Genomic DNA, 25309 nt, shown 5'->3' on the forward strand with positions numbered 1-25309 from the left:
TTTAATAATTTCTATTCTTATATAAAATCAAAAATTTGATAATAATTTTCTAATATGCAAGATACTTCATATTTTAATTAATAAATTTTGAGATTATATAAAGACAAGAGAAATGTGAAAAAACTCGTTGTATGCGTAAATCCACCACAATCTTTTTGCATCCGGATATCTGAATATTTCGGATACAAAGAGATTGTGGATTTACAATTACAAATTGAGTTTTTTCTTATTTCTCTTAGATATTCTCTGTCAATGAAGAAAGTCGAATGTGTACCGAAAAATGTACATTTTATAATTTCGTTATTATTATAATACAGAAAATCTATATACACACTAGATCCTGATTCCTATATGCCTAATTTCTTATTATTTTTTTTCATATAAATATATTCCCAGTAAACACTAGATATTCCTGAAATATTCCATTCGTATTCCAAAAGTTCCGTATATACCGAAATAGTAGAGAAATGTTCACAGAACGTTCAAATAATCGTGAAATATTCAGAATATTCTATGAACATTACTTGTATGAGCAATAAGGAATATTCAGTGTACATTTTGGTATATGTATGGAACATACACAAAATATTCCATAGAATATTAATGGAACCCTCTTGGATCAATCTTATTGGACATTAGTGAAAACCGACGTACGTACGCATCTCATTACCTGTGCGCGCAGCGACTACGTCTGTGATTGGCTGACTTGCATTCACGCATGCGTAAGCCCATATTGTATGCATATCAGGATCTGATTGACTGAGCACGTGCATGTGAGAGGAATTGGTGCCGGTATTGCCGGTATTACGGTGGTTCATACCTTAGATTTCATTACCAAGAAGTATCAAACATCTTCAAACAAGGAAGGTAAATTTGCAGTTTTTGTAAGCGCTTTATGTTATACTGTCAACAGTTGGATGAGTCTGCTGAACGCTTATTTGATACGAAACGCATCTAATCCAAAGAACAGAGTGTAAGTTATATTTATAATTTTGAATAAATAAATCATATTCATAAATGAATACCATCTAAATAATTTATAAAACCCTTTCTTAAAATAATCTTTACTGTATAATATATCACTCTGAATATATGATGGAATATACATGGGATATGTTCCGAATGTTTTTCAAGCATGTCCTGAGAATATTTTTGGAATATTCAAAATATGGATAAAAAATGGAACATTGCGCGCTTATCTGAATATTTCTTGTACATTCTGTAAATATTCCGGAATGTTTTGGAATATTCTTCGGATGTTAATTTTGGATCGTAGGAACATTTTATAAATATTCCAGGAATATCTAGCATTTACTGGGTTATGTCGACAAATATACATAAAGCATTATTGCATATATATTATACTGTTATGTTGCTGCAATATTATATTGCAATATTTTTGTAAGCGGACATTTTATTGCTACTGCAACATCATAACAACATTGCAACAACATTTCTGCACTTTGTGAAATCATTTTGTATCACGGCAAACAATCCAGCCGCAATATCTATATTTAAATTTCTCCTAATCAATAAAATATACCACATACAATTGTATCTATTTTTTAAATTTGTAATAAAAGAATAATTTAACCTAATCTATTTTATCTCATACAGCACAGAATATTGCAGCAACATTTGCAACATTGCCGCAATGTTGCAATGTTACTGCAATGTTGTTACAACGTTCTGTGATGTATGGGATAAGTGTATGTCACATTAAGAGGATGCCGGATTACCGACAGAACGCGAATATTAGTTATTTTGCAAAATCTTTTTGTTGATTATAGATATCAACAAATCCTTTTCCATAATTAAAGTATATATAATAACGGAGTGCGGAGTTCACGATTTCATATGAAAAGTGAAAAAAAATGAGAAAATTACAGTTTTGTTATCGGCTTCTGCGTCAACATTTACTTAATATAACAAATTTGTAATCTACACGTGCCTAATCAGTAACTTCGCACTCGGCATTTCATCAAAGAGTATAAGTGAACTTAGAGAAGTGAGTTTAGAAGCTTTATAAAAAAGATTTTGCAAAATAAAATTTTCGTGCATATGTGTGTGTGCGAAATCGAGGCTCAAGAGTAAAACAGAGCCGTAGATTAGTTGCGTGATGTCGCGATAGATGGAGTTGCAATCTTATATGACAAGCAGACATAATCGTACCATCTTTGTTTCTTTCATGCATAGAGAGTAATATACATGTACACACTTATTGCAGTATCTTTTCTCTCTCGATCATACGCTCTGTCTCTTTCTAATCGCTCGCTCGCTATCTATTACGTATCGCGTATCGCTTAGCTTCATGCTTCTCACATATTCACTTACGCGTTCTCTCGCCCTTTTCTCTCTCTCTCTCTCTCTCTCTCTCTCTCTCTCTCTCTCTCTCTCTCTCTCTCTTTCAGCTCGTTCATTATTATATTTTTTTATTCATTTATTCCCATTATTATATTTTTTTATTTGCTCAACTATTATTCTTTCTATTCTCGTTTCCCTACATGATAAATTTATTTATTTATTTTTATTTTATAAAGTATAAATGAGATACACAACAATAAGTTATTTTCTTTTTCTATTTAACTATAATTAAATACAACACATGTACATAGAAAAATACACATAATTAACTACTTTTTCTATTTATAATACACAATATCTCATTTATATTCTATAAAATAAAGATGAATAAATTAATGATTAAACTAATAATTATTATTATATTGGAAGACGAGAATAAAAAGAATAAAAGTCGAATAAATAAGAGAATATAATAATGAAAAAGAAAGAATACAATAAAAAGAAAGAGCAGAGAGAGAGAGAGAGAGAGAGAGAGAAAGAGAAAGAGAGAGAAAGAGAGAGAGAGCAGCATGAATGAACGTGTAAACGATTGTGCGAGGAGCATGATATATATATACATATAATCTTTATGACAATTTATTATTCATAGTTATATTTAGTAATTTATAAATGAGAAAAGAGAATTTGATATATTTTATCTTCTTATGTTACCAAACATTTGCATATTTATATAAGCTTGCCTATATTTATAGAAAATAAACTTTTTGTAAAGCAAAAATTTAGAAATTTAATTTTTGTCGTAAAATATTTATGAATAATGGTTTTACCAGGTATATAAATATGAAACCGGAATTTGCCCATAGATGGCCCTAGCTGTCAATGTAGTTACCGTCAAACCGCGTCATTGGCGCCATTTTCTTGTTTTGACATTTAATAAAAATTTTCAACTCACAACAATACAAGTTTCATACAACAGCATAGTTTTTAATAGCGTTGAACATGTTGAATTTTGTGCCTGGAAACTACGATTTGCGGACAGCATTGATTTTCTGTTACCATTTGAAGAAAACTACTGCAGAATCGCATCGAATGCTTGTCGAAGCTTACGGTGAGCATACTCTTGGTAAATCACAGTGTTTTGAGTGGTTTAAAAAATTCAAAAGTGGCGATTTTGACGTGAGAAACGAAGAACGTGGAAGACCACCGAAAAAGTTTGAAGACAGCGAATTGCAAACATTGTTGGATAAGGATGACGCTCAAATGCAACAACAACTCGCGAATCAATTAAATGTGACACAAGAAGCCGTCTCCATACGTTTGAAAGCCATGGGAAAGATCCAGAAGATGGGAAACTGGATTCCACATGAACTGAACAAAAGACAGCAGGAAAACCGAAAAACCACTTGCGAAATGCTGCTCGTCAGGTATAAAAGAAAGTCATTTCTCCATCGAATTGTGACTGGCGATGAAAAGTGGATATATTTCGAGAATCCTAAGCGTAAAAGATCATGGGTAATTCCAGGCGAACCATCGACTTCAACTGCAAGGCCAAATCGCTATGGACGGAAGACAATGCTCTGTGTTTGGTGGGATCAGAAGGGTGTGATCTATTATGAGCTGCTAAAACCTGGCGAAACCGTTAATACTGAACGCTACCGATAACAAATGATCGATTTGAATCAAGCTTTGCGTGAAAAACGACCAGAATATCAAAAAAGGCAACACAAAGTGATTTTGCTTCATGATAATGCACCATCACACACAGCAAAACCGGTCAAGGAAACGATTGAGGCGTTTAGTTGGGAAATACTTTCGCATGCAGCTTACTCACCAGACTTGGCTCCATCCGATTACTACTTATTTGCATCGATGGGACACGCACTTGCTGAGCAGCACTTCACTTCTTACGAAAATGTACGAAAATGGCTCAATGACTGGTTTGCCTCAAAGGAGCAACAGTTTTTTTGGTGTGGCATCCACGAATTGTCAGAGAGATGGGAAAAATGTATAGCTAGCAATGGGCAATACTTCGAATAAAATATTTTTTATCATTTTCATACAATAAACGTGTATTTTCTATACAAAAATTCCGGTTTCATATTTATATACCTGGTATATATCGAATTAATTTTAATCAATACGAAAATAATTTTTTTATTCGGTTAGAGAATATTCATTTATAAAGATGCGTATTTGTTTTTATTATCCCGCGATATTTGTAGCATGCATGTATGTATGTATATATCGGGGAATAAGTCGACTGTACCATGCACACACACGTGCAGGCAGGCACACGCGATCATGTCAGTGCACGGCAGATACTCAATCGCGCGTGTTGTGTACATACGCGTAACAAGAGATTACCGCAAAAGTACGCTCAACTGTTATAACGCGTTATAACGCGTTGAATTTAAAAAACGAGTGTTATGTTTTTGTAGTGTGGTTTTAATAGTGTGTCCCCCCACATACTGGGACGAAAATATAACTTTCGAGAGACGCTTGCCCGCAGACATTTCTTAAAAAAAATAAGGTTAGTAAAAAAAAGTTAGTATATTTATATACCATAATTTTAGAAGGAATTGTTTTAATGTATACTATATACTAATATGTTGTAGATATTATTTAATTTTATTTCCATGCAGTCTATACAAAAATAAAAATATGATAATGTAATATTATGTAAAAATATAATAGCCCAAATTTTCATTTCATGAACCCTGATCTCGGCCGAGCTACTCCGCGCTCACGAAAGCGGACCATTACAAGTTTCTCAATTATTTTACTACATACACATAGTAAGTTTTTATATAAATAGATAAATAAAAAAAAAATTTATACGAAAATATAATGCCCGAGGAATTTACATTGTGATTTTCAATGACTGTCATTGTTTTAATTATATATCTTGTTTACAAAAATATAATTTATACGAAATATTTTAGTTAAACATCAATATCAGAGTAAAGAAGAGAAAGAGAGAAAAATAAGGAATGTGAGATGTATTTCTTCTATATCAGACAACATATTGCTAACTAAAATATTGCGTATAAATTATATTTTTGGAATAATTTTTTTTAAATTTATCTATTTATATAAAAACTTAGTATGTGTGTGTTGTAGAATGATTGAGAAATTATATCTGGAAAAGATGTGATTACAGTTATAAAATTTGTATTTTAGATTTTTCAGATTGCATCGTTCGGAGATAAAATTATCGATAAAGTTATATTTCCCTCTCTATATGTATGTAGCAGTATCTTATATATTTAATATATGTATGTGTATGTGAGAGAGGTCACCACACCTGGCTACAAGCAATAGGATTCATCAGATCATCTATCTGCACTTGTAATAGCGCCCGAGCTGCACTATGGATGGACGCGCTCGGTTTTAAAACGGATTGTATCTTGAAAACTGAAAGCCTGCTCATCTTGATCCTGGGCTCGTTTTAAAGACGAAGATTTCTACTTTTTTTAAGATTTTTTCAAAGAAAATTGAAAATGTCTAAATTTGAGAAAAAACGATTTTTATTTTGTTTTTCAAAAATCTTAAATAAATTTTGACATTAAAAAAAACTGACATTATAAGATTAAAATACTCTCTTATAAGGGAATAAAAAAATTTTTCGAAACTATTGTTTGTTTTTAAAAATCGGAGTAGTCTATTGGAACTTACCGGCTTACCTTTGAAGTTGGACGCGGGTCCAAATGATAAAAATTCAAGTGCCTGTTAATAGAGAGTCCGTTGGTTCGCGAGTCAAAAAATTTGGGCAACGATTTTACTTTTGATAAAACTACAATTTGTGTAAATTTCAGCATAATCGGAAAACTTTGAAAATTTGAGTGGATCACTTCATAAATAATGCCCCATATAGAAACAACACAAATAATAAAACTGACAAAGATATTTAGCAAAATAAAATCATTTATGTGGCATTGCGTATTAAGTTAAAGAATTATTTAAATATCGATTCAATCTTTGCTTTCGATAAGTGGGTTGGAATAAAAAGTATTATAAATCTTTTTTATTGACCACTTTTAGATTTGCCACGGATAAGATTGAAATAAAAGAAAAATACTTGCATCAGCAGAACTTTGCAATTAATCTTGGGAGTTTTCCTAAAAAATATGGAATTGGAGAGGAGCTTTTACGCAGAATATTTATAGAAGGCTTTAAATGCATACGGAAAGTATTTAAAAAGAACTGTTTGTTGATGGCCGTTAAAAGTAAAAGGTACTTTTTGTTAGAACTCGCGATTGCAAGAACTTTGGAAAAAAGCTCGTTATGTTTAGAATAGAGTCACGAATACGAATCGATAATTTCATTGGGGTCTCTATTTCTATACAAGAATTTAAAGGACTAGATTTTGCAGTTAATGCAAAAAAGATTGACTTGTAGAAATTTTGTGAGTTGATAGAGGGAAAATTGTCCGAAATTGCAAAATTCTAAGATTTTGGCAAGGAGCTTTTTTTGGATACAATTTGGATTTAATTTGGCAGATGATATCATAATGTTTGTCATCAGATCGTCTGTTATCAGTAATGATCTTTGAAGAGTAATTTTATTCTTAGTTTTTAAAGAGGAAAATAGAGGATATCGGTATAGAGATACTGGAAGATTCAAAGCGTAGATTAAAAGCTATTAGCTACACAGCACAGGTAGATCCTGAGCATGTACGCAGTATATCGCAAACGTATATTGTGTATATCCCATTAATATTCGGAATACGTACTATGACATTTTGAGAACGTTTCTATGTCTACCCTAGAAGCCTATTCAATATATACTGAAAATATTTCTTGGTATATTATAAATATATTAATAAAATATTTTGATCGCATTACCAGTGTCTACTACTCAGAGAGAAACGTGAAGTCGAATAGATGTATAATGTATAATTGATATCTATTCGATACGTATAAGATAGGTCGACTTTCGCATGTAGTTAGATGGCCTCTTTTAGACACGTTTAATAAACATTTCATTTCCTGACATTTTTTGACAGCAAAAATAAGACTAATTACAGTGTTAATATGTATATATATATACATATACTATATTGTATATCATGTGCCGTATGGGTATTGTCTAATTCGATAGAGTCAAACAAAAGTTGTCAGAATTTTTAAGCTCTTGAAGTTGTTAGAAGGGACTCACATCTTTCTAGTTTTTTTTTTTTCAGGGGAAGCAGAAACAAATGGTGGATTTCTTATGTGTCTTGAGCCAAGTTCTTTATTGACAACATATTTTAAATTTTTGATAATATATATATGAATATTTATGATCGAAGAAGTCAAATATTAATTACAAACATCGTTTATGTCATTACAACATTATGTTATTACTTGTACAACATTATGTCATTACTTGTACAAGTTTGATCATGGTAAAAGTGTACAATATACATTTATGTAAAAACATAGTCATGATATCACTCAATAATAATGTATCTCATTAGTTTGTCGAAGTATATTTAGACAATAAATTTGTTACGCGCGAAAAAAGCAATTTAGGTGTTTAAAAACTTACATTCAGGAATATGCTTGATATGCAGTAAGTGCTTGTATTTATCTTAAGAATAGTAAAAATCAAACCTCGTAACATTATTTCTAAGCTGTCATATTTTATAAATAATTAAGCGGATAAAGTGTATGTTGAATTTCATTCAATAATGATTTTGTCTAACAATGTAATACAATCATATTATTTTTATTCACATAATGTGTATATGTGTGTGTATGTGTGTATTATATATACATAAATATATGTTTACTATTTTATTCACCATATTACAGATATACATACAATTTTACGAATTTTTAAAGAGATTTTATCCTCGTGTACGGATTAATTTTGTTAATAATATAATTAATACACGCGCGCGAAAACTGTAACAAGCTCTTGCGCGTGATCATTTATATCACAGCCGCCTATAGTCCCTTTAGTTAGTTTAGTTTCACAAAAGGAATTAATTAACCAGACAACACGAATGTCTAAGAGATATTTTGTTTTAAAAATTCTTTTTAATAAATCTATTTGTTCCTGTAAGCGTGTGGTGTGCGATAAAATTTATTGATTTGATGATAATTGTTTAATCATATGATTATGAGTATTTGAATTAGCAAAAATAATTTCATTTTGATATTGATAATTATTAATAAGGCAATACAGTATAGGTCCCCTATATGTATGTGTATATGTGTGTGTTTTTTATTATTTTTAAAATATATAATTAAAGTCAGTCTTTGCGAGTACGATATCGTATATTAAAAAATTTCGGTTATTCATATTCGGTTATATACCATGTAAAAAATTTAGTTTACATATACCGTGTGTGAAACAATATACGCCGAATATAATTGGTCTGAGAGCGCTCGAGTATGATTCCAGACCTTCATATTTTAAAATTACAAAACTCGAAGCGAGAAAGAATTCACAATCATAATAATTTGAATAACATACAAAATATACAATGATTAATGTAGAAATTACAACTTATTTTCTTGACACATTAATTAATAATTTTGTATCTATGTATTGTTCAAAATAATATACATATTATTTTACTATCATTCATCACTACGATGTTGTAACATGATAATTATATCGATAAAAGAAATTGACGTGAATTTATATAATACAAGGAAATGTTTGCAAATTTCCATCTTTGACCTGGTGGACTCTCTGTATATCTTGATAAAATAGCTCAAAATAAGAAACACATTTTGTTTGTATGTGCTAATCGTAGATTAGGTCGATTAAGTCATATAGCTCTACGAAGCTAACTTAGTAAGTACCGTGGAAAATGTAACAGATATGTGAGAAACTGTTTTAAACAAAAGTTCTAATATTTACAGTAATCTTGCATTCACATTTTTCAAAATTATATTTTATAAATTACTCTATCCCCCCTCTCTCTTTCTCATTAATATCTGATTTAATTAGTATATTAGTACTTAACAACAGTTTAGTATTTCGAAGTTATATATCCCTTTCCTAAAATATTTCTCTCCGTAATGTTTTTGTGGTGTCTCTAAAATCGCATGAAGTACGATTCAAAAGTTTTCGTATAGTTTCTTGATGGTATCACCGATTGGCGCATTTGATCATTCCTAATAACACGAATATACTGAATATTTTAGTTAATTTATGCATCCAGTACAATCTGTAATACATTAATGATCGACTTATTTTTCTTGCTCAGCATATATCTTGCAAACATGAAAATATAATTAAGAATATATAAAATTGGAAGACTTACCTTAATAAACGACTACGGGCATTATTTAAAGTATCTGGATTGTCTTTTAAAATATATTTTCTAATTCCTAACATGTATTGATGCAAATATGTGTCCCAATCCAAGCTTTTGATATCTACATTGAAGTCGTTACAATGCCCCGACGCTTTTACGAATTTCACTAGTTTCGTCATGTTATCAGCACAGAACTTCCACTCGTTTATCGCGAAGAACTCTCCGGTTTTAGCAGCGCGCTCGAAGCGTTTGGTAATTTTCATCATTCTGAAAAAAAATGATGCGTCGAAACATTATCATAAATAAAATTTTTGTTTTTTTCTAGAGAGAGAGAGAGAGAGAGAGAGAGAGGGAGGGAGGGGAGGAAGGGCACTTACATAGGTTTGTAACCTCGGACCCTTAATATAAGATCTATGATAAACGCAGGTAAGAAGTGCAGCATAGCTACCATAATAGCATGAATAAATTTGTTTGTCCTAAATGTAAAATCTGGGTACCACATTACATATTTCGACGGGGACTCTATGGCGTGCTTTCTCGTAAGATGTCCAAATTCGCGCCATCTACAAAAATCATTTTTTTTTATTGTTTCACTATGTTTGTTTCAGTTTCCCACAAATACTCACGTGATCGGATGCAGTGCACTGCTGGTGCAATTGTAAATTCTTATTGTATCGGTACGTTGCATAGCGTTATACCAAGAAGCGCATATTAAGGTATCGACAACAAAGTCGACAGGTACAACATCTACTATTAAATTTGCGTTACACACGATGCTCCTAATAGTACCTCTACCTATCTCCGTCATTATACCTATCAAATAATGGGATATAATGTGTGTAAGCATCTATATAATTGATATTAATATAGAAGAAAATTAATTCATTAAAAACGCTTGTTCTCATGCAATTTAAATTTTTAATATACTCTTATTTTTTATTATATAATATAACTCGTTATATTTAATAAAATTCTTCCGTTGAGTTAATGTTACGGTCATTAGTGGAAGAAAGTAGTTAGGTTAGGTTAATTATATACAGGGAGAGTCATTTTAATCAATACACGCAAATATCTCGAAAGTAAACAAGATGAAAAAAAATGTTTTAAAAGTTGTAGGATTCAGAGGGGAACACATGATGAAAATATGGACTTGACCTTAAGTAACCTTTTTAAGGCTAAGTCAATGTGATCGATGTTTTCTTAAATGAAACCCCATTTTTTATTGTATATTCTTGTAGCTTATCTCGAGAGTTTTTCAAAACATTATAACAATGTGTTTTTTCATTAAGTACTTTTTGAGTTATTTTATATCTTAATCTGATATATTTTGATATAAAAAAATAAAATATCTCGTAAAATATTTAGTTTTCAATAATCTTATCGTACAGAATAATGAGACAAATCAATTAATGTAAAGAAAAAAACAAATGATTGTTTAAAAAAATATATTGTAAATAATTACATACTTTTTCTTAAAAACAATTATTTTTTTATAAATTGTTTTTATAAAAAATTTTTATAAATTATATTTTTTTACTAATTGATTTGTCTCATTATTCTGTACATAAAAGTATTACGGTAAAATTATCGAAAATTAAATATTTTACGAGATATTTTATTTTTTATATCAAAATGTCAGATTAAAATATAAAATAACTCAAAAAGTACTTAATAAAAAAATACTTTATTATAGTGTTTTGAAAAGCTCTCGAGATAAGCTACAAGAATATGCAATAAAAAATGGGGAGTTTTAAGAAAACCTTGATCACATTGACTTGGCCTTGAAAAGGTCACTCAGAGCCAAGTCCATATTTTCATCCCCAGTGTCCCCCTCTGAACTCTACAACTTTTGTATAAAACATTTTTTTTCGTCTTGCTTATTTTATGAAATATTTGCGTGTATTGATTAAAATGGCACCCTGTATATTAGCGTGTCTTTTTTTTCATCTCTAATAACTTTCTATGGTATAAAGCAATTTAGTCTTGGAAAAATATACTAAATAATAGGTTACACTTCACCAATTTTATCCCCATTTAGGTACATTATAGAGATTATTTTTTCTGAGTAACTTCCCGAAAAGTCAAGTGGGAGATGGTCTTGGTTTAGGAGATATGACAAATTAAAGTTTGACAGTAAAGTTTCGTCGTACAGTAAAGCTTGCACTGTAAGAATCTGTTGCTTCTTCATTGAAAAAGTCTGTCTACGACTTTTAAGTATTGGCGGGAGAGAGGCGAAGTCCCTTCCTCTCTGCACTCTCATCCCAAAAAGCTTTAACCTAACCCAATCTTTCTTTTTTGTTATACATATATTCCTAAACCAATGCTGCCTTCCATTTAATTTTTATATCGTCTGTGTTGTAATAGTTTTTGTTCATAAAACGGTAAACATATTATAAGGAACTCACCCCAATGATCTTGATTATGACATATGTTATCAAGATCATGACCCTGAGTAACGTTTTTTTTTTTTTTTTTTTTTGGAAGCTAGCAAGCTAGCGGACAATTGAACCAGTCAATGAAAATAAAGATTGTTTTACAATATATTTTTTATATAAGGGGGGTTACTAGTAAGTTTTTTTGTGACCTTTTATTAAGGTCACAAAAAGTTATTTAAGAAAGAGTCCATCAGCTCAGGTGGATTTAAAAAGGGGTAAACTTATTGCTCGTTTGCACTTTGGCTCATTAAGTCAGTAGATTTTACCCTCTTCAGACATCTGAACCTAAACTCAGGATGAAGGAGGAGTGCAGCCAATCGGTTGGTATAGTTGGCAAGACGTAGATTATGTCTATTAGCTGCTAACTTTCTTTTTTCTACAATAATATTTATACGTAGATCATGATGAATATCCAGGTCCCGATAGTATCACAGTGCCTCAATTATATCTCTAAGAATCTTATTTTGAAAAGTTTGAATAATTTTTACATTTGAGTCTGCACTGCATCCCCAAAGCTGAATGCCATAAGTCCACATCGGCTTGAGGATTAGTTTATAGAGTAGAAGTTTATTGTGCTGATAAATTAGAGTTCCTTCTGATCATCCATTCCATTTTAGAGCGCAGTTTACACAATTGATTCCGTTTGATTTTAATGTGCGCTTTTCAACGCAGCTTTTAAAATTTATGTGTTGGAATTTGTCTTCGTTTAATTTTATTCTCCATCTAAGAGTCCAATCTACAATCTGATTTATAGTACTCTGTAGTTTTTGGTTGCTATATTTGAGTTGATATTAATAGCGAGAACCGCTGTGTCGTCTGCATAGGTTGCCACGACTTCTGGAAGTTTTGGAATGTCAGCAGTGTAGAGAAGATACAAAATGGGCCCTAATACGCTGCCTTGAGGAATATTTGCCGCAATTTTCCGGTATTCGGAATATATATCATCACTTCTCACTTTAAAGCTGCGGTCTTGTAGATAGGATATCAGCAATTCGCTAAAAGATCTCGACAGCATTTTGTCATTAAGCTTGAATACTAGTCTCTCGTGCCAAATTTTATCGAATGTCTGAGATAGAGCAATACAGATCGAGCAATACAGCGGAGCAAACTTTTTTGTCCTCCAGCGCCACTTCAATTTTATCAGTCATGAACCTGGTCAATAGTCGAATGTTTATCTCTGAATCCAAATTGATGATCAGGAAGAAGGTGATTAGAATTCACAATCAGTTTCAGTCTTTTAATAATAAGTTTTTCATATACTTTGGCTGTAAGTAGAAAAAGTGAGATTGGTCTGTAAGAAGTAATCTCATTTAGAGATTTACCAGGTTTGGGGATAGTAATAATTTCAGCAATCTTCCACTGTTTGGGAAAATATCTTAAACGAATAGACGCATTAAATAAGTGAGTCAGCTTCATAATTCCTTTATCAGGCAAATTTTTTAATACTTGGACCGTGATGGAATCATATCCAGCAGCTTTTTAAATTTTAAACAACTTATCTCTTTTCGGATCTCTTTAGGAGAGACATGTTTGATAGAAGTGGTTTTTCGTGATTCCTCGATAACCAGATCTGGAACATCTGTATGAAAATCATACGGTTGAAAAACATTTTCAAGATGATCAGGATGGAGGTCTGCTTTTTCTTGGCTACTTTTGACCCATAAACCATCTTGTTTCCTAATGGATGGCAAATTAATGATTAGTCTTCTAATGCGCTTAGTTGCTTTCCAAAGAGAGTAATTTATATCCACGTCAGCTGTTAGTCCCTGAAGATATTTAACTATTCCTTGATTTCTGGTTTTATATAGAAGTCTTTTTAACTTTTGATTTATCTTATTAAAGACTCTTTTGATCAGGGTCTCGAGTTCTCTGCTAGTTCCTGCGTACTTTTCTTTTATCTTTTATCAATTCTTTTATTTCGATAGAGAAGTTCGTTGTAGACATAGGTTGTTTGGTTATTAAAGTGTTGGTTCTTGCCAGTTGTAGTAGTTCGGTAAACGATTTTACTTCTTTTTCCAACTGGTCATGAGTTTTAAGTGGAATGTTAAGCACAATGTATTTTTCAAGATAGTTCGAACCATCCTTCCAGTCAGTTTTAGTGAATGATGATGGAGTCTTGGATATAAAAGTATCGCTAAGTGTCAGGATAATTGGGGTGTGATCAGAGCTGATATCGAGACGTCTCGATCTCAATATAATTTGCTAACAAACCTTTAGTGACGAAGAAATCAATAATATCAAGATGTTTATTTGAATCGGTGGGCCAGTAACTAAGGCTGCCACTGGAGAAAAACTCGCATTTTACTGATTTGCCCGCATGGAGGAGTCCTTTGCCTTTGATTGAATTAGATCTATTGCACCAGTATGTGTGCTTTGTATTAAAATCTCCTCCCACAATGAAGATGTTTCCTAAGGAGAGCAAAAATTCCGTATATTCGTCTTGCGTAATATTATGCTTGGGTGGACTATAAACAGCATATAATGATAGGTTGTGTTTGAACATAAACGGTGCAGGCTTGAATATTTTCTAAAGATGTTTTAGATTCTTCATAGTGTTTTATATTGGTTCGAATTATAACAGCAGCACCATTCCTAGCTTTATTGGATGGGTGAATGGAGTAATATATCTTAAATCCATGTAGATTAAAATTGGATTCCCTCGTAAAATGGGTCTCGGAAATTAGACAAATGTCAATTTTTTGAATTTCCAGGGAAACCTCTAGTTCATTTTTACGTTGACGTAGACCATTTGCATTCCAGGTTGCAATCTTAATTGAACCCGTCATTTTTATTTCTACTTGTAGCTAGTTGACTGTTTATCATGTCAAACTTCCTTTTGTAAAACTTATCCTGCTGATCCAGGCGACTAATAAAACTTTCCAGAGTTCCAATAATTTTTGTAATTTTCCTTTCAATTCAAGAAATACATGATAGATGGATCCTAGGATCCTGTTTAACACTATCCGCATAAATGACTCCATCTTTTTTAACCAGGGTAGCTTGATTTTCCTCAGTTAGTTTTTCCTTTAATTCAAACTGCTTTTCTTCCACTATTCGTTTAGATTGAATATAAATCATTTTCCTGCCATTGGTAATTTCATTTCTATGTTTTTGTAGTTCTTGAGTGATACTATATCCTTTGTAATTAGCAGTGTGTGCTTCCTCGCAGTTGGCACAGACAGTTTAGAATCTTTGGATTTGGGGCATACCTCAGAGAGATATTCCCCAGCGCACTTGACACAGCGGATTCTCCTATGATAGCTATTGCGAACGTGATTAAAGCCTTGACAATTTTTACATTGAACAATTTTATTTGAATTTTTACGAATTGCTTCAATTTTGACGATTTGAAAAGTAATGATTTTGATATTATATATTTTGTTTATTGACTCAGAATTTTCAAAAGTGAGCATAAGAAGTCTGAGTTTGGTTTGGGATTTAGTCATCTTTTTTTCATTATTTAATTTTTTTTTGTACTCAATCCTGAGAATATTGACTGCTGATAGGATTTTGAAGTCATCAACAATGGCAGTAGGGTCAGTAAAAGGGTCAAGTTCTCTTGCCTTCTCTAAACGGACGGGAGTTTTTATCGGCAAAGGTATGCCATTCTAATTTGTTTCCTAATTTTATTTTTTCGTATAACATTTTAGTAATTGTACGATATTCTTCTCCATTAAGGCAGTTGATCTCAATATCTGTGGGTTAGGTTAGGTAGAGCAGTAATTTTTTCTTTAAATTCCATTTTCCACAGTTCTTCAGTGATTTTATTAATATCATTTAGCCTACTGATATAAGTTGGTGGAGGAGCAGCTTCTTTATTATGATTTTTAGATTTAAATTTAGTTAGCTGCAGTTGTTGTAGAGGAAGATTAGTATTTGGAGGAGAGTTGTCTTTCTCTGGAAAGTTATTGACTTTCCTCTTTTTATTCTTTCTTGACTTAATCATCTAGCTACGGTGATTTTGGAGAATTATTACTTTCTTTTGTGAAGATATAAATTCCCCCGCATCTGTGTTATAGGATATATCTTTCTCGAAGATAGCCAAACTATCCTCTAGGGATTTAATTCTGTTGAGCAGTTTGTGATTTTTTTCAGTAAAAAGCTCGCATCTTTTCTTATGAATTTCCGTCTCGTCCGGCGGATTGTTTTTAAGATGAAAGTTGGTAAGCATTGTTTGGTCCCCCTCAGAATCCATAGGATCTACTTCTGTGAATTTTCCAAATAATTACTTGAGCTGCCACCTGTGGTATTATTTCCTACGATTGTTTTCTTCATTGCTCTCCATGTTGTTGATTTTGGTCCACCCTGGATATTTTATTTTCCCGATACCCTCCGGCAAGCCGGCGAACATTCCCCAATTCGCCACCTGGGGAGGCGCCCGATGGGGGATCAGCAATCCCACACGAGCCTAAGTAACATCCAAGAAGTTTTATCCATCGCTCGTTGTTTATTGAAAAGTTATTAACAATTAAATTGTACAATAAGAATAAGTATTATATGTAATAATTTGAACTTCTCCAAGTATGAATTTTATATTAGTTGTACATTTAAGTATTTAAGTAAATGCATGGACAGGGGAGGGAAGAGCCTCTCTTCTTTAAATGATGTAAACAAAACTTCTTCTAGTTAGAAGGTGACAAACAGATTAGTACGGCGTACACAAACTTCACTCTTCCTAATATCATTTCACATAAAATCTAAGGAAAAATATATCTATTAAGATATTATCAAACTATGATTTATGTTATATCTCCTAAACTAATACCGTTCACCATTTGATTTTGTGGAGAATTACTCAGAACAACCTCTCCTATAACATATCCAAGTGGCAATGAAATCGGTAAGATGTGATCTATTATGTATATTCACCAAAAAAACTTATATAATCAAATATAAATATAATAAAATATATTTATGTTTCCTTTCTTTTAATCTCTGTCCATATGTACAGAAAAAATAATAAGAAGGACAAATAAAAAATAATTAGGAAAATAATTTTTGCGTAATTACTTTTTTTTTTAAAGGAGTGGAATTTAAAGAAATAAGAAAAAAATCCTTATATACAATTACACATATAAATTTATATTAAAATTATTTTTTTAGTTAATTTTTAATTATTCTTATTTTTTTCTTGTAGAATAGAGATTATACGAGACGGAGAGGTGGGAGGGGAGAGAGGGGGAGGAAGGAGGGAGGGAGAGCATACACACATGTACGGACACATATTTTGTATATGATTATATATATTTATATTCGATTATATATCGACTTTTTTTCCCGAGCAGCATGGCCATCAAAATTTCAATAAAATTTATTTTAATATAGATTATACCTGTAATACCGCAAACATTATCTACCCAGCCTGGAAATGGTTCTTGATACGCAGCGCAGACTATACTCGGTCTTACGATCGCGATTGGTAGACCGCTTCCCTTGGACAATACAATTTGTTCTGCTAGACCTTTGGTCAATGTGTAGGTATTTGGATGATTACCAATCAGCCTTTTCTCTATTATTCCTATCGTCTCATCGTCTAAATTTTCGCATATATCAATTACTGTGTACGGTTTTATCTCTGTGCTGTAACATTAGCAAAATGTATCATTATAAGAGTATTTTTCTAAAGTTGTTAAATACATGTTTATTATTGTGCTGAAAATTATTTTTATTATTGTGTCGAAAAGTGAACATAATTTTGTAGAATCTGGTTTGTGTCGCGTATAAAAAAAATATGCAGAAACAATATATAAAAATATACAAAATATATAAAAACAAATAAATAATCTAATGCAATTCCGTGAGAAATGCAGAGTATCTTCGCGACAAGATATAGTTAGATTGAAGATCTTCAAAGACTTTTACTTGTGAAATGTTTGTATTTTTTTATGTATAATTGCTTACGTATATATCGATTCCTCAATTTCTCGTCGATCGGCGTTACTGTAGGCCGTACTAACGTGAATGACACTAATAAGGTTTGTCATACGCCTGCACAAATCTATCATACGATCTGTGCCCCTTGTGTTTAGATTTACGGCTACTTTCAATGGCTCATTAAAACGTACAGTGGCCGCGCTATGAAAAACAATGTTAACTCGTTGTATTAACATATCCTTGTCTTCGGGCTGTAGACCCAGCTCCGGCATGCCCACATCGCCCTTCACAGGAAAGATTTTATTTAAGGTACCGGGAAATTCCAATCGTATTCTATCAAAAACCTGCGACAGAAGAAAGAATAGTTTTTTGTAAGAAATATGCATAGAGAAAAGTATTCGTAGCGCGATATTTTGTTCGTATGTATTAACAGACATAACTTTATAGATAATAATTACGGGAAATAATCGCGAGAACGGTAACAATCGCGACCTTGTACCGTTGTACGTTTTGATGTGTTCGACACTTCAAGTGTAATCACGCCACAGGCACAGCTGAAATACAATATTTAAACCGTCCCTTCTATAGAGGAAGTTAAGTACAGTCAGAATCGATATTGCATTATAATTTAATGCGCGGATACTATTACGTTTATAAGAAATGTTAATCTGAATAATACGAATGTAGTAAAACTAATTTATGAAAAAACTAGAAAAGAGATAACCTGCTATACACGCGTGCGCGTCAAGATTTTTGTGCATTCAATAATGTACACTGAAAAAAAAATATATTAAATCCCCCAAAAATTTCTTTAATTTATAAAAATTATTTATTTAAATATTTACAAAGAGGAATTAGTTATTTTAATCAAGTAGCAAATATATTTGAATCAGTACTCTATTTCAAAAGAACTTAATTTGGCATTATACATAAAATGGGCAGTCTCACGGATGACCTTGACTTTGACATATGTTATTAAGGTGACTCTAAGTAACATCCAAGAGGTTTTAATCGTTGGTCGTGGTTTATTAAAAAATTATTAACAATTAAATTGTACGATAAGATCAAATATTAAATTGTACGATAATTTGAACTTCTCCAAATATGAATTTTATATTAGTTGTATATTTAAGTATTAATGTAAATGCGTAGGCGGGGAAGAGGCTTTGCCTCTCCCCGTGCATCCCCACACAAAAACTAACTAAAGCCAAACCTAATTTTTATTAAAAAAATAAGAATTGGTTTAGGTTAGGTTAATTTTTTTGGAAGTGGGAGTGCAGGAAGAAGAGTTTCGCCCTTCCCCCGTCCTCGCATTCACTTTGCAATGATGTGTGTTACTTAGGAATATATCCTTTACAATATATATAAAAGTGAAAATGATCCGTGAGGTGTAAGTTAATCCGAACATTCACCATTTTTTGAATTTCCCTATATATAATTTACAAAGTATGCATGCGATTTTTTTAATACACCTTTTTAATTCTTGTCAATATTTTTTTTTTTTCGTCGTGATGAATCATAATAATCAATTGAGATGATAACGGCTTTGACATGTTTTTTCGGCGGTTTTATATATGTTTTATTACCACGATTTTAGTACCACGATAATTCAGCAACGAGATACGTCGATCGTAGCGAGAAAGGAAAAAACGTCTTACCGAAATGCTACTCATCTACAGACATGTGACATTTCAACGATTTCTTATAATAACAAAGACGATCATGCGCATGGCAATCGCTAAATTATTAAAACAACTGAAGAAAAAGTATAAAAATAACAGAATGTGCACATATTTTTAGTTTTATATAGTAGATATGTTTCGTATTATTAATAATAAGAAAATTTGGCAATTATGCATATTAGGAGCGATTTCACCGATTTCAATTAATATATGTTATCAAGGACATGGCTCTGAGTAATTTTCAAAAGATTTTCGCTGTTGATCATTATTTATTAAAAAGTTATTAACAAAATAAGTTTAACGAATAGAACGTAATTATCTGACACCATGTACATTCAAAAAGGAATATATTTGGTGGAATATGTGTTCAATACATAGTAATCATAATATTACTTTCAATACGCTGTATTTGTGTTTATATTCTTTGTAAGTAAATCTACCACAAATACGTATTAAAACGTAGTAAATAATCATAGTAAATAATCTATTTTGCTCGCGTCAAATTAAAAAAAAGTATTTTATAGTTTTACTTTATCATAAAAGGAGAAAAAGGGAAAGAGAGAAAAAGAAAGGAAGGGGAGGGGAAAGTTAAATCCCTTCACCGCCAACATTTTTATTTTATAATACACACACAGGGTGTAACAGAGCGCCCGTATCAGCAATTTTTTGAGGAAACAACGCATTTTCATGAAAAATATTTCGTGCCAAAGTTGTAGAGCTCTAAGTGGTGCATTATATAATAATATTAGTATGACCTTGAATAACACCATCAAGGTCATATCAAAATCACTTTGAATTCTTTAAATGGAATTCCCTATTTTTCATTACATATTCTTGTAGCTTACCTCGAGAACTTTCCAAAACACTATAATAAAGTATTTTTTCATTAAGTACTTTTTCAGTTATTTTATATTTTAATCTGACTTATTTTGATATAAAAAATAAAATATTTCGTAAAATATTCAATTTTCGATAATCTTACCGTAATATTTTATGTACAGAATAATGAGACAAATCAATTAGTACAAAAAAACACAAATAATTGTTTAAAAAATACATTGTAAATAATTTTCTTGAAAACGATTATGTTTTTATACTAATTAATTTCTCTCATTATTCTGTACATAAAAATATCACGGTAAAATTATCAAAAACTAAATATTTTAACTAGAATAATAAGATCGGTTCTAAGCCATGGTCCTCTGAGGAGGGGGGGGGGGGGGTTAAGGGCGAAGAGAAACCGGCGCGGGGGGTATGACGTCACGCGGGGAACCGCGGCGAAACCGGTAGGCGAGGGGTCTGCAGAGAGGGGCGAGGGGGACCGCGGAGAGGGGCGAGGGGGACCGCGGAGAGGGGCGAGGGGGATCGCGGCGGGACAGGTAGGCGAGGGATCCGCGTCGAGGAAGAGTAGAACGGCAAAACCGGTAGTCGAGGGGTCCGCGGGGAAAAAGGGGACCACGGCGAAGCCGAGTAGGTGCGAGAGAGATAGCGCGAAGCGTCCGCAAATAGGTGCGAGAGAGATAGCGCGGGGCGTCCGCGAATAGATGCGAAAGGGATAGCCCGAAGCGTCTCCAATGCGTGGAAGAGGAATAGCGCTAATGATATTGCATGCACGTGGGAAAAGGATGGCATTCGCATACACGTTGGAGAGATAGCGTCCACATACATGTTGGAGAAAGAAAGAGAGAGAGAGAGAGAGAGAGAGAGAGAGAGAGAGAGAGAGAGAGAGAGAGAGAGACAGATAGCGCGAGACATGCACAAGGATGATGCGAGATACGGCGTTCGTAAGGCAGTGTGAAAGAGATAGCGCGAGGCATGCACGTATGTAGGAGGAGGATAGTGTCCGCATTAGCGTGGGAAAAGGATGACGTCCGCCAGAGAAAGAGAGAAAGAAAGATAGCGTGAGGTATGCTGGAGTAGGAAGAGGAAAGGAGGCGCAGAAATAACCAATATTTTTTTTTATATATAATAATAATGTTTATTTTAAAAATGTGTATAATATAAATGTGTGTGTGTGTGTGTGTGTAAAATATAAAATATAAAATAATAATAATAAAAAATAGTAATGAAATAAAGATAATAAAAATAATAAAATAAAAATATAATAATATTAAAAATATAAAAATACAGAAATATAAAATATATGTATATATATATATATATATATATATATATATATATATATATATATATATAATATGGCGGCGCTCCATCTGAAACATAAAAATACAGGTCTTATTAATAAATCTATTTGTTAATATTATAAAATTTTTAAAAATTGATACTTACATTATCCTCCTGGGGCCGCAAGCTCTTCCTCCCAATCCTTCTCCCATCCTTCCTCCTCCTCCCAATCATCATCCTCCTCCTCTAACATTTCTTCCTCCGGTTCCCAATTCTCCTCTTCTTCATATGATTCGAGGCCGAAAAGAGTTCGCAAAAAAATGTTCTCGAACTGCGATAGGTGCACGCATGCATACTCGCATGCATCTCGGGCTTCGCGAGTATCACCCCACAAATTGACGTGCGCCCACCGCAGTTCTCCACGGATCCACCGTATCGGCGGTAAATGACATCTATTTGCACGAACTGAAACATAATATTTAATAAGTATACATAATCTCGCACACGAAAACACTGAACACTACTTACCTGATTAAGGCGAAACATTGACATTTTCGAACTATTTATTCAAACTTCACAGACTGCTCAAGACTTTGTGACGGACACAACGGGATAGACATTGTCTCGAACATTTTAGAGTAGGGGATATATCACTTACAAAGAACGCTTACCTTCTGCACTTGATAAGAAGACAAAAGTAAGCACGAACAATTATCTAAAGTTTTTTAACTATAAATAATATATTATTATAATATGTAAAACACTATCGAACAGTTTTGAACAGCTATCGAACGGCTATCGAACGGCTTTGAACGACTATTGAACGGCTATAAACGACTATTGAACGACAAAACAATTATTTATACGCCATTCAAATATTTAAAGTCTATCCATGTACTGAAATGTAACATCTGTAGCCTGATAAAGTGCCTGACGCCGCTATTTAATGTCACGCACTGAAATTTAATACTCGCATACTGGGATAAGAAAAGGAAAAGGGAAGAATAAAAGAGAATAAAAATATATTTTAACAATAGTTTATTCTAAATAATGTTTGGTTGAATCCTTATGATGATTCGTTCACTAATTGAATATTTTAAATACATTTTGTAAAGCGAAATTTTTAAAATGTTTTTCACAGCGCATAGTATTAGTAACATCTAGCTTATTTAACAAAATGATATCTTCATAGTCCGCATCCGAGATCTCGATAATAACGTCGTTTCTCGCATTATCGTCAAGTATATCGGTCAGCCATTCTCGTGTCCTTTAACGTATACGATAGGAGATTAGTGGTGTCTGATTAGCTATAAAGCTTGACATCTCTCAGATTTTGTAAGCGCATGCCATAGTACGGGGCTTGCAAAAAAGTAGTTAGAGAGAACAAATCTATTTCTCAATATCGCTATTTCCTTCACGACAAAGTTTCGTCCGATAATGAATCCTTGCAGATCCACAAACGTTGGCGCGATCATGTTGATAATATTACTGTACGATTGCAAAAATGATGTACGACTGCTATTGATCGTCAAAATTTCAATTTTTGTATATTTTTGACATTGGAGGGGATATTTGCTGATCTAGGTAATTTTACGAACTACGTTAGTCAATGGGCAATATTTGACAACGCGATCGTGCAAGATGAGACAATAGGCGGTAATGTTTGCCGGTATATCCTCCTTGCACTCAAACTCTAATCTCACGTCCACGGTGGAATTTTTGACAGACTCGTTTTGTCGCGAGCAATCAATAACCGCGAGAGGACCGCAATGTAAAAATTTTGAAATGTTTAATAGCACATCATTATTATCACATCCGTAATAAGATTTGTAAAAACGAGAATACATATCGAACAAAAGGGCGAATCTATTTTTATCGAAATCTAAATTCAAATTATCGTAGGGATAAAATTCCGAGTTTAGATAGAGTTTAACGTTGGCCAATTTACTGTCGTCAAATGTAGTAATATCTTTTGACGCAGCATTTTTTCTGCCAGTCTGCACCGCAAAGATCACGTATCGCGGCTTGTTCAGCTGAGAGGTGGCTTTCACGGTCCACGAATGCTTGATCGTATTATGCAATAGAGAAAATTCGTATAGATTCCAAAAGCGAAATCTGATATTCAAGTATCTCCCGCTTTCCAACCAGTTATCGAATAACTATCAAACAGCTTTGAACGGCTATCGAACAGCTATCGAACGTCTATCGAACAGCTATTGAACGGCTATCGAAGAAACATCGGACCACTTTGAACAGCTATCAAACAGCTATCGAACGGCTATTGAACGGCTATCGAACAGCTATTGAACAGCTTTGAACAGCTATCGAACAGTTTTGAACAGCTATCGAACAGCTATTTAACGGCTATTGAACAGCTGTTGAACAACTATCGAAACAATTTTAAATACATAAAATGACAAATTAATTACTTATATACAAATAAAATAAATATATTAAAAATTATTGTCTATAGACATGTAACATTTATATTTTATAATAAAATTTTAAAGGCTCACAATGTTAAGTAACAAAAATATTATAGAGGGCTAATAGGAGCCGTGTGTAAGATAGAGGACGCAAAATAAATCTAAAGATTAAAATTAATAATTTAATATATAAACGTTTCGATCCATCTTCGAGCCATCTTTGAGCCATTATAGATATAAAAAATGTTAAAAGTCGTCCGTAACTGAAAATTGATGTTTTTTACAGCGCACGTATTAGTAACATCTAAATGCGGAAGAACCGTGACACAACCGGTTGGCGAGGGGTCCGCGGAAGGGGAGGGGAACCGCGGCGAAATCGGTAGGCGAGGGAACCGCGAGGAAGAGAAAACGCACGCGTCCGCGAGACGATAGGTCTGGAAAAAGATAGTGTTCGCAAGGGTATGGAGGGATAGCACAAGACGTCACATGCACGTGAGAGAGAGAGAGAGAGAGAGAGAGAGAGAGAGAGAGAAAGAGAGAGAGAGAAAGAGAGAGAGAGAGAGAGAGAGAGAGAGAGAGAGAGAGAGAGAGAGAGAGAGAGAGAGAGAGAGAGAGAGAGAGAGAGAGAGAGAGAGAGAGAGAGAGAGAGAGAGAGAGAGAGAGAGATAGCGCGAGGTATCCACGAGTAGGAAAAAGATAACATACAGGTATGAGAAGGATGGCTTTCGCATGCATAAACCACTATCGAATAGCTATCGAACAGCTATCAAACGGCTTCTGAACAGCTTCGCATGCACGTTGGAGAAGAATAGCGCTAATGGTAATCACATGCACGTTGGAGAGAGATAGCGCGAGACGTTTGCTAGACTGTGCGATAAGGATAGCGTATGGATATGAGAAGGATAGCGCCTGGGTGCTTGCGAGTAGAAAATGGATAGCGTAAGGGAATGATGGAGACGCAGAAATAATTGACACTTTCTAAATAATAATAAGTAAGAAATATAGTGAAGACGCAGAAATAATTGAAACTCTTAATAATAATAATGATAATTTTTATTGAATAATTTGTGTGTTTGTGTGTGTGTGTGTGTGTGTGTGTGTGTGTGTGTGTGTGTGTGTAATGTAAAAATATATAAACTATAAAAACATAATATAAAAATAGTAAGATGATATGTAAAAATAGAGTACTCTGCGTTGATACCACTGCTT

At 33.0% G+C, this 25309-nt stretch overlaps 1 protein-coding gene across 11 annotated transcripts in view; it reads right to left on the reverse strand.

Annotated features, from left to right (window-relative positions):
* Positions 1-7509: 7509 nt before the first annotated feature.
* LOC138934376 (putative fatty acyl-CoA reductase CG5065) overlaps positions 7510-25309 on the reverse strand; it is a 54940-nt gene continuing 37140 nt past the window's right edge. For 6 of the 11 annotated variants that reach the window (XM_070298040.1, XM_070298043.1, XM_070298046.1 and 3 more), the window contains 7 exons: positions 17896-18212; positions 17327-17574; positions 14206-14403; positions 10186-10372; positions 9937-10122; positions 9566-9826; positions 7512-9469 (listed from right to left, as the gene is read on the reverse strand). In XM_070298040.1, the coding sequence (XP_070154141.1) occupies positions 9391-9469; positions 9566-9826; positions 9937-10122; positions 10186-10372; positions 14206-14403; positions 17327-17574; positions 17896-18212 (1476 nt within the window). In that variant the 3' untranslated portion in view covers positions 7512-9390. Of the gene's footprint in view, positions 9470-9565; positions 9827-9936; positions 10123-10185; positions 10373-14205; positions 14404-17326; positions 17575-17895; positions 18213-25309 lie in introns of all 11 variants that reach the window. The other 5 variants (XM_070298050.1, XM_070298049.1, XM_070298048.1 and 2 more) reach the window with 3 other exon arrangements.

Source organism: Polyergus mexicanus, unplaced genomic scaffold, assembly GCF_030449975.1.
Source record: "Polyergus mexicanus isolate NDT 795.1 unplaced genomic scaffold, iyPolMexi1.0 SCAF_6, whole genome shotgun sequence".
Classification (NCBI taxonomy): domain Eukaryota; kingdom Metazoa; phylum Arthropoda; class Insecta; order Hymenoptera; family Formicidae; genus Polyergus; species Polyergus mexicanus.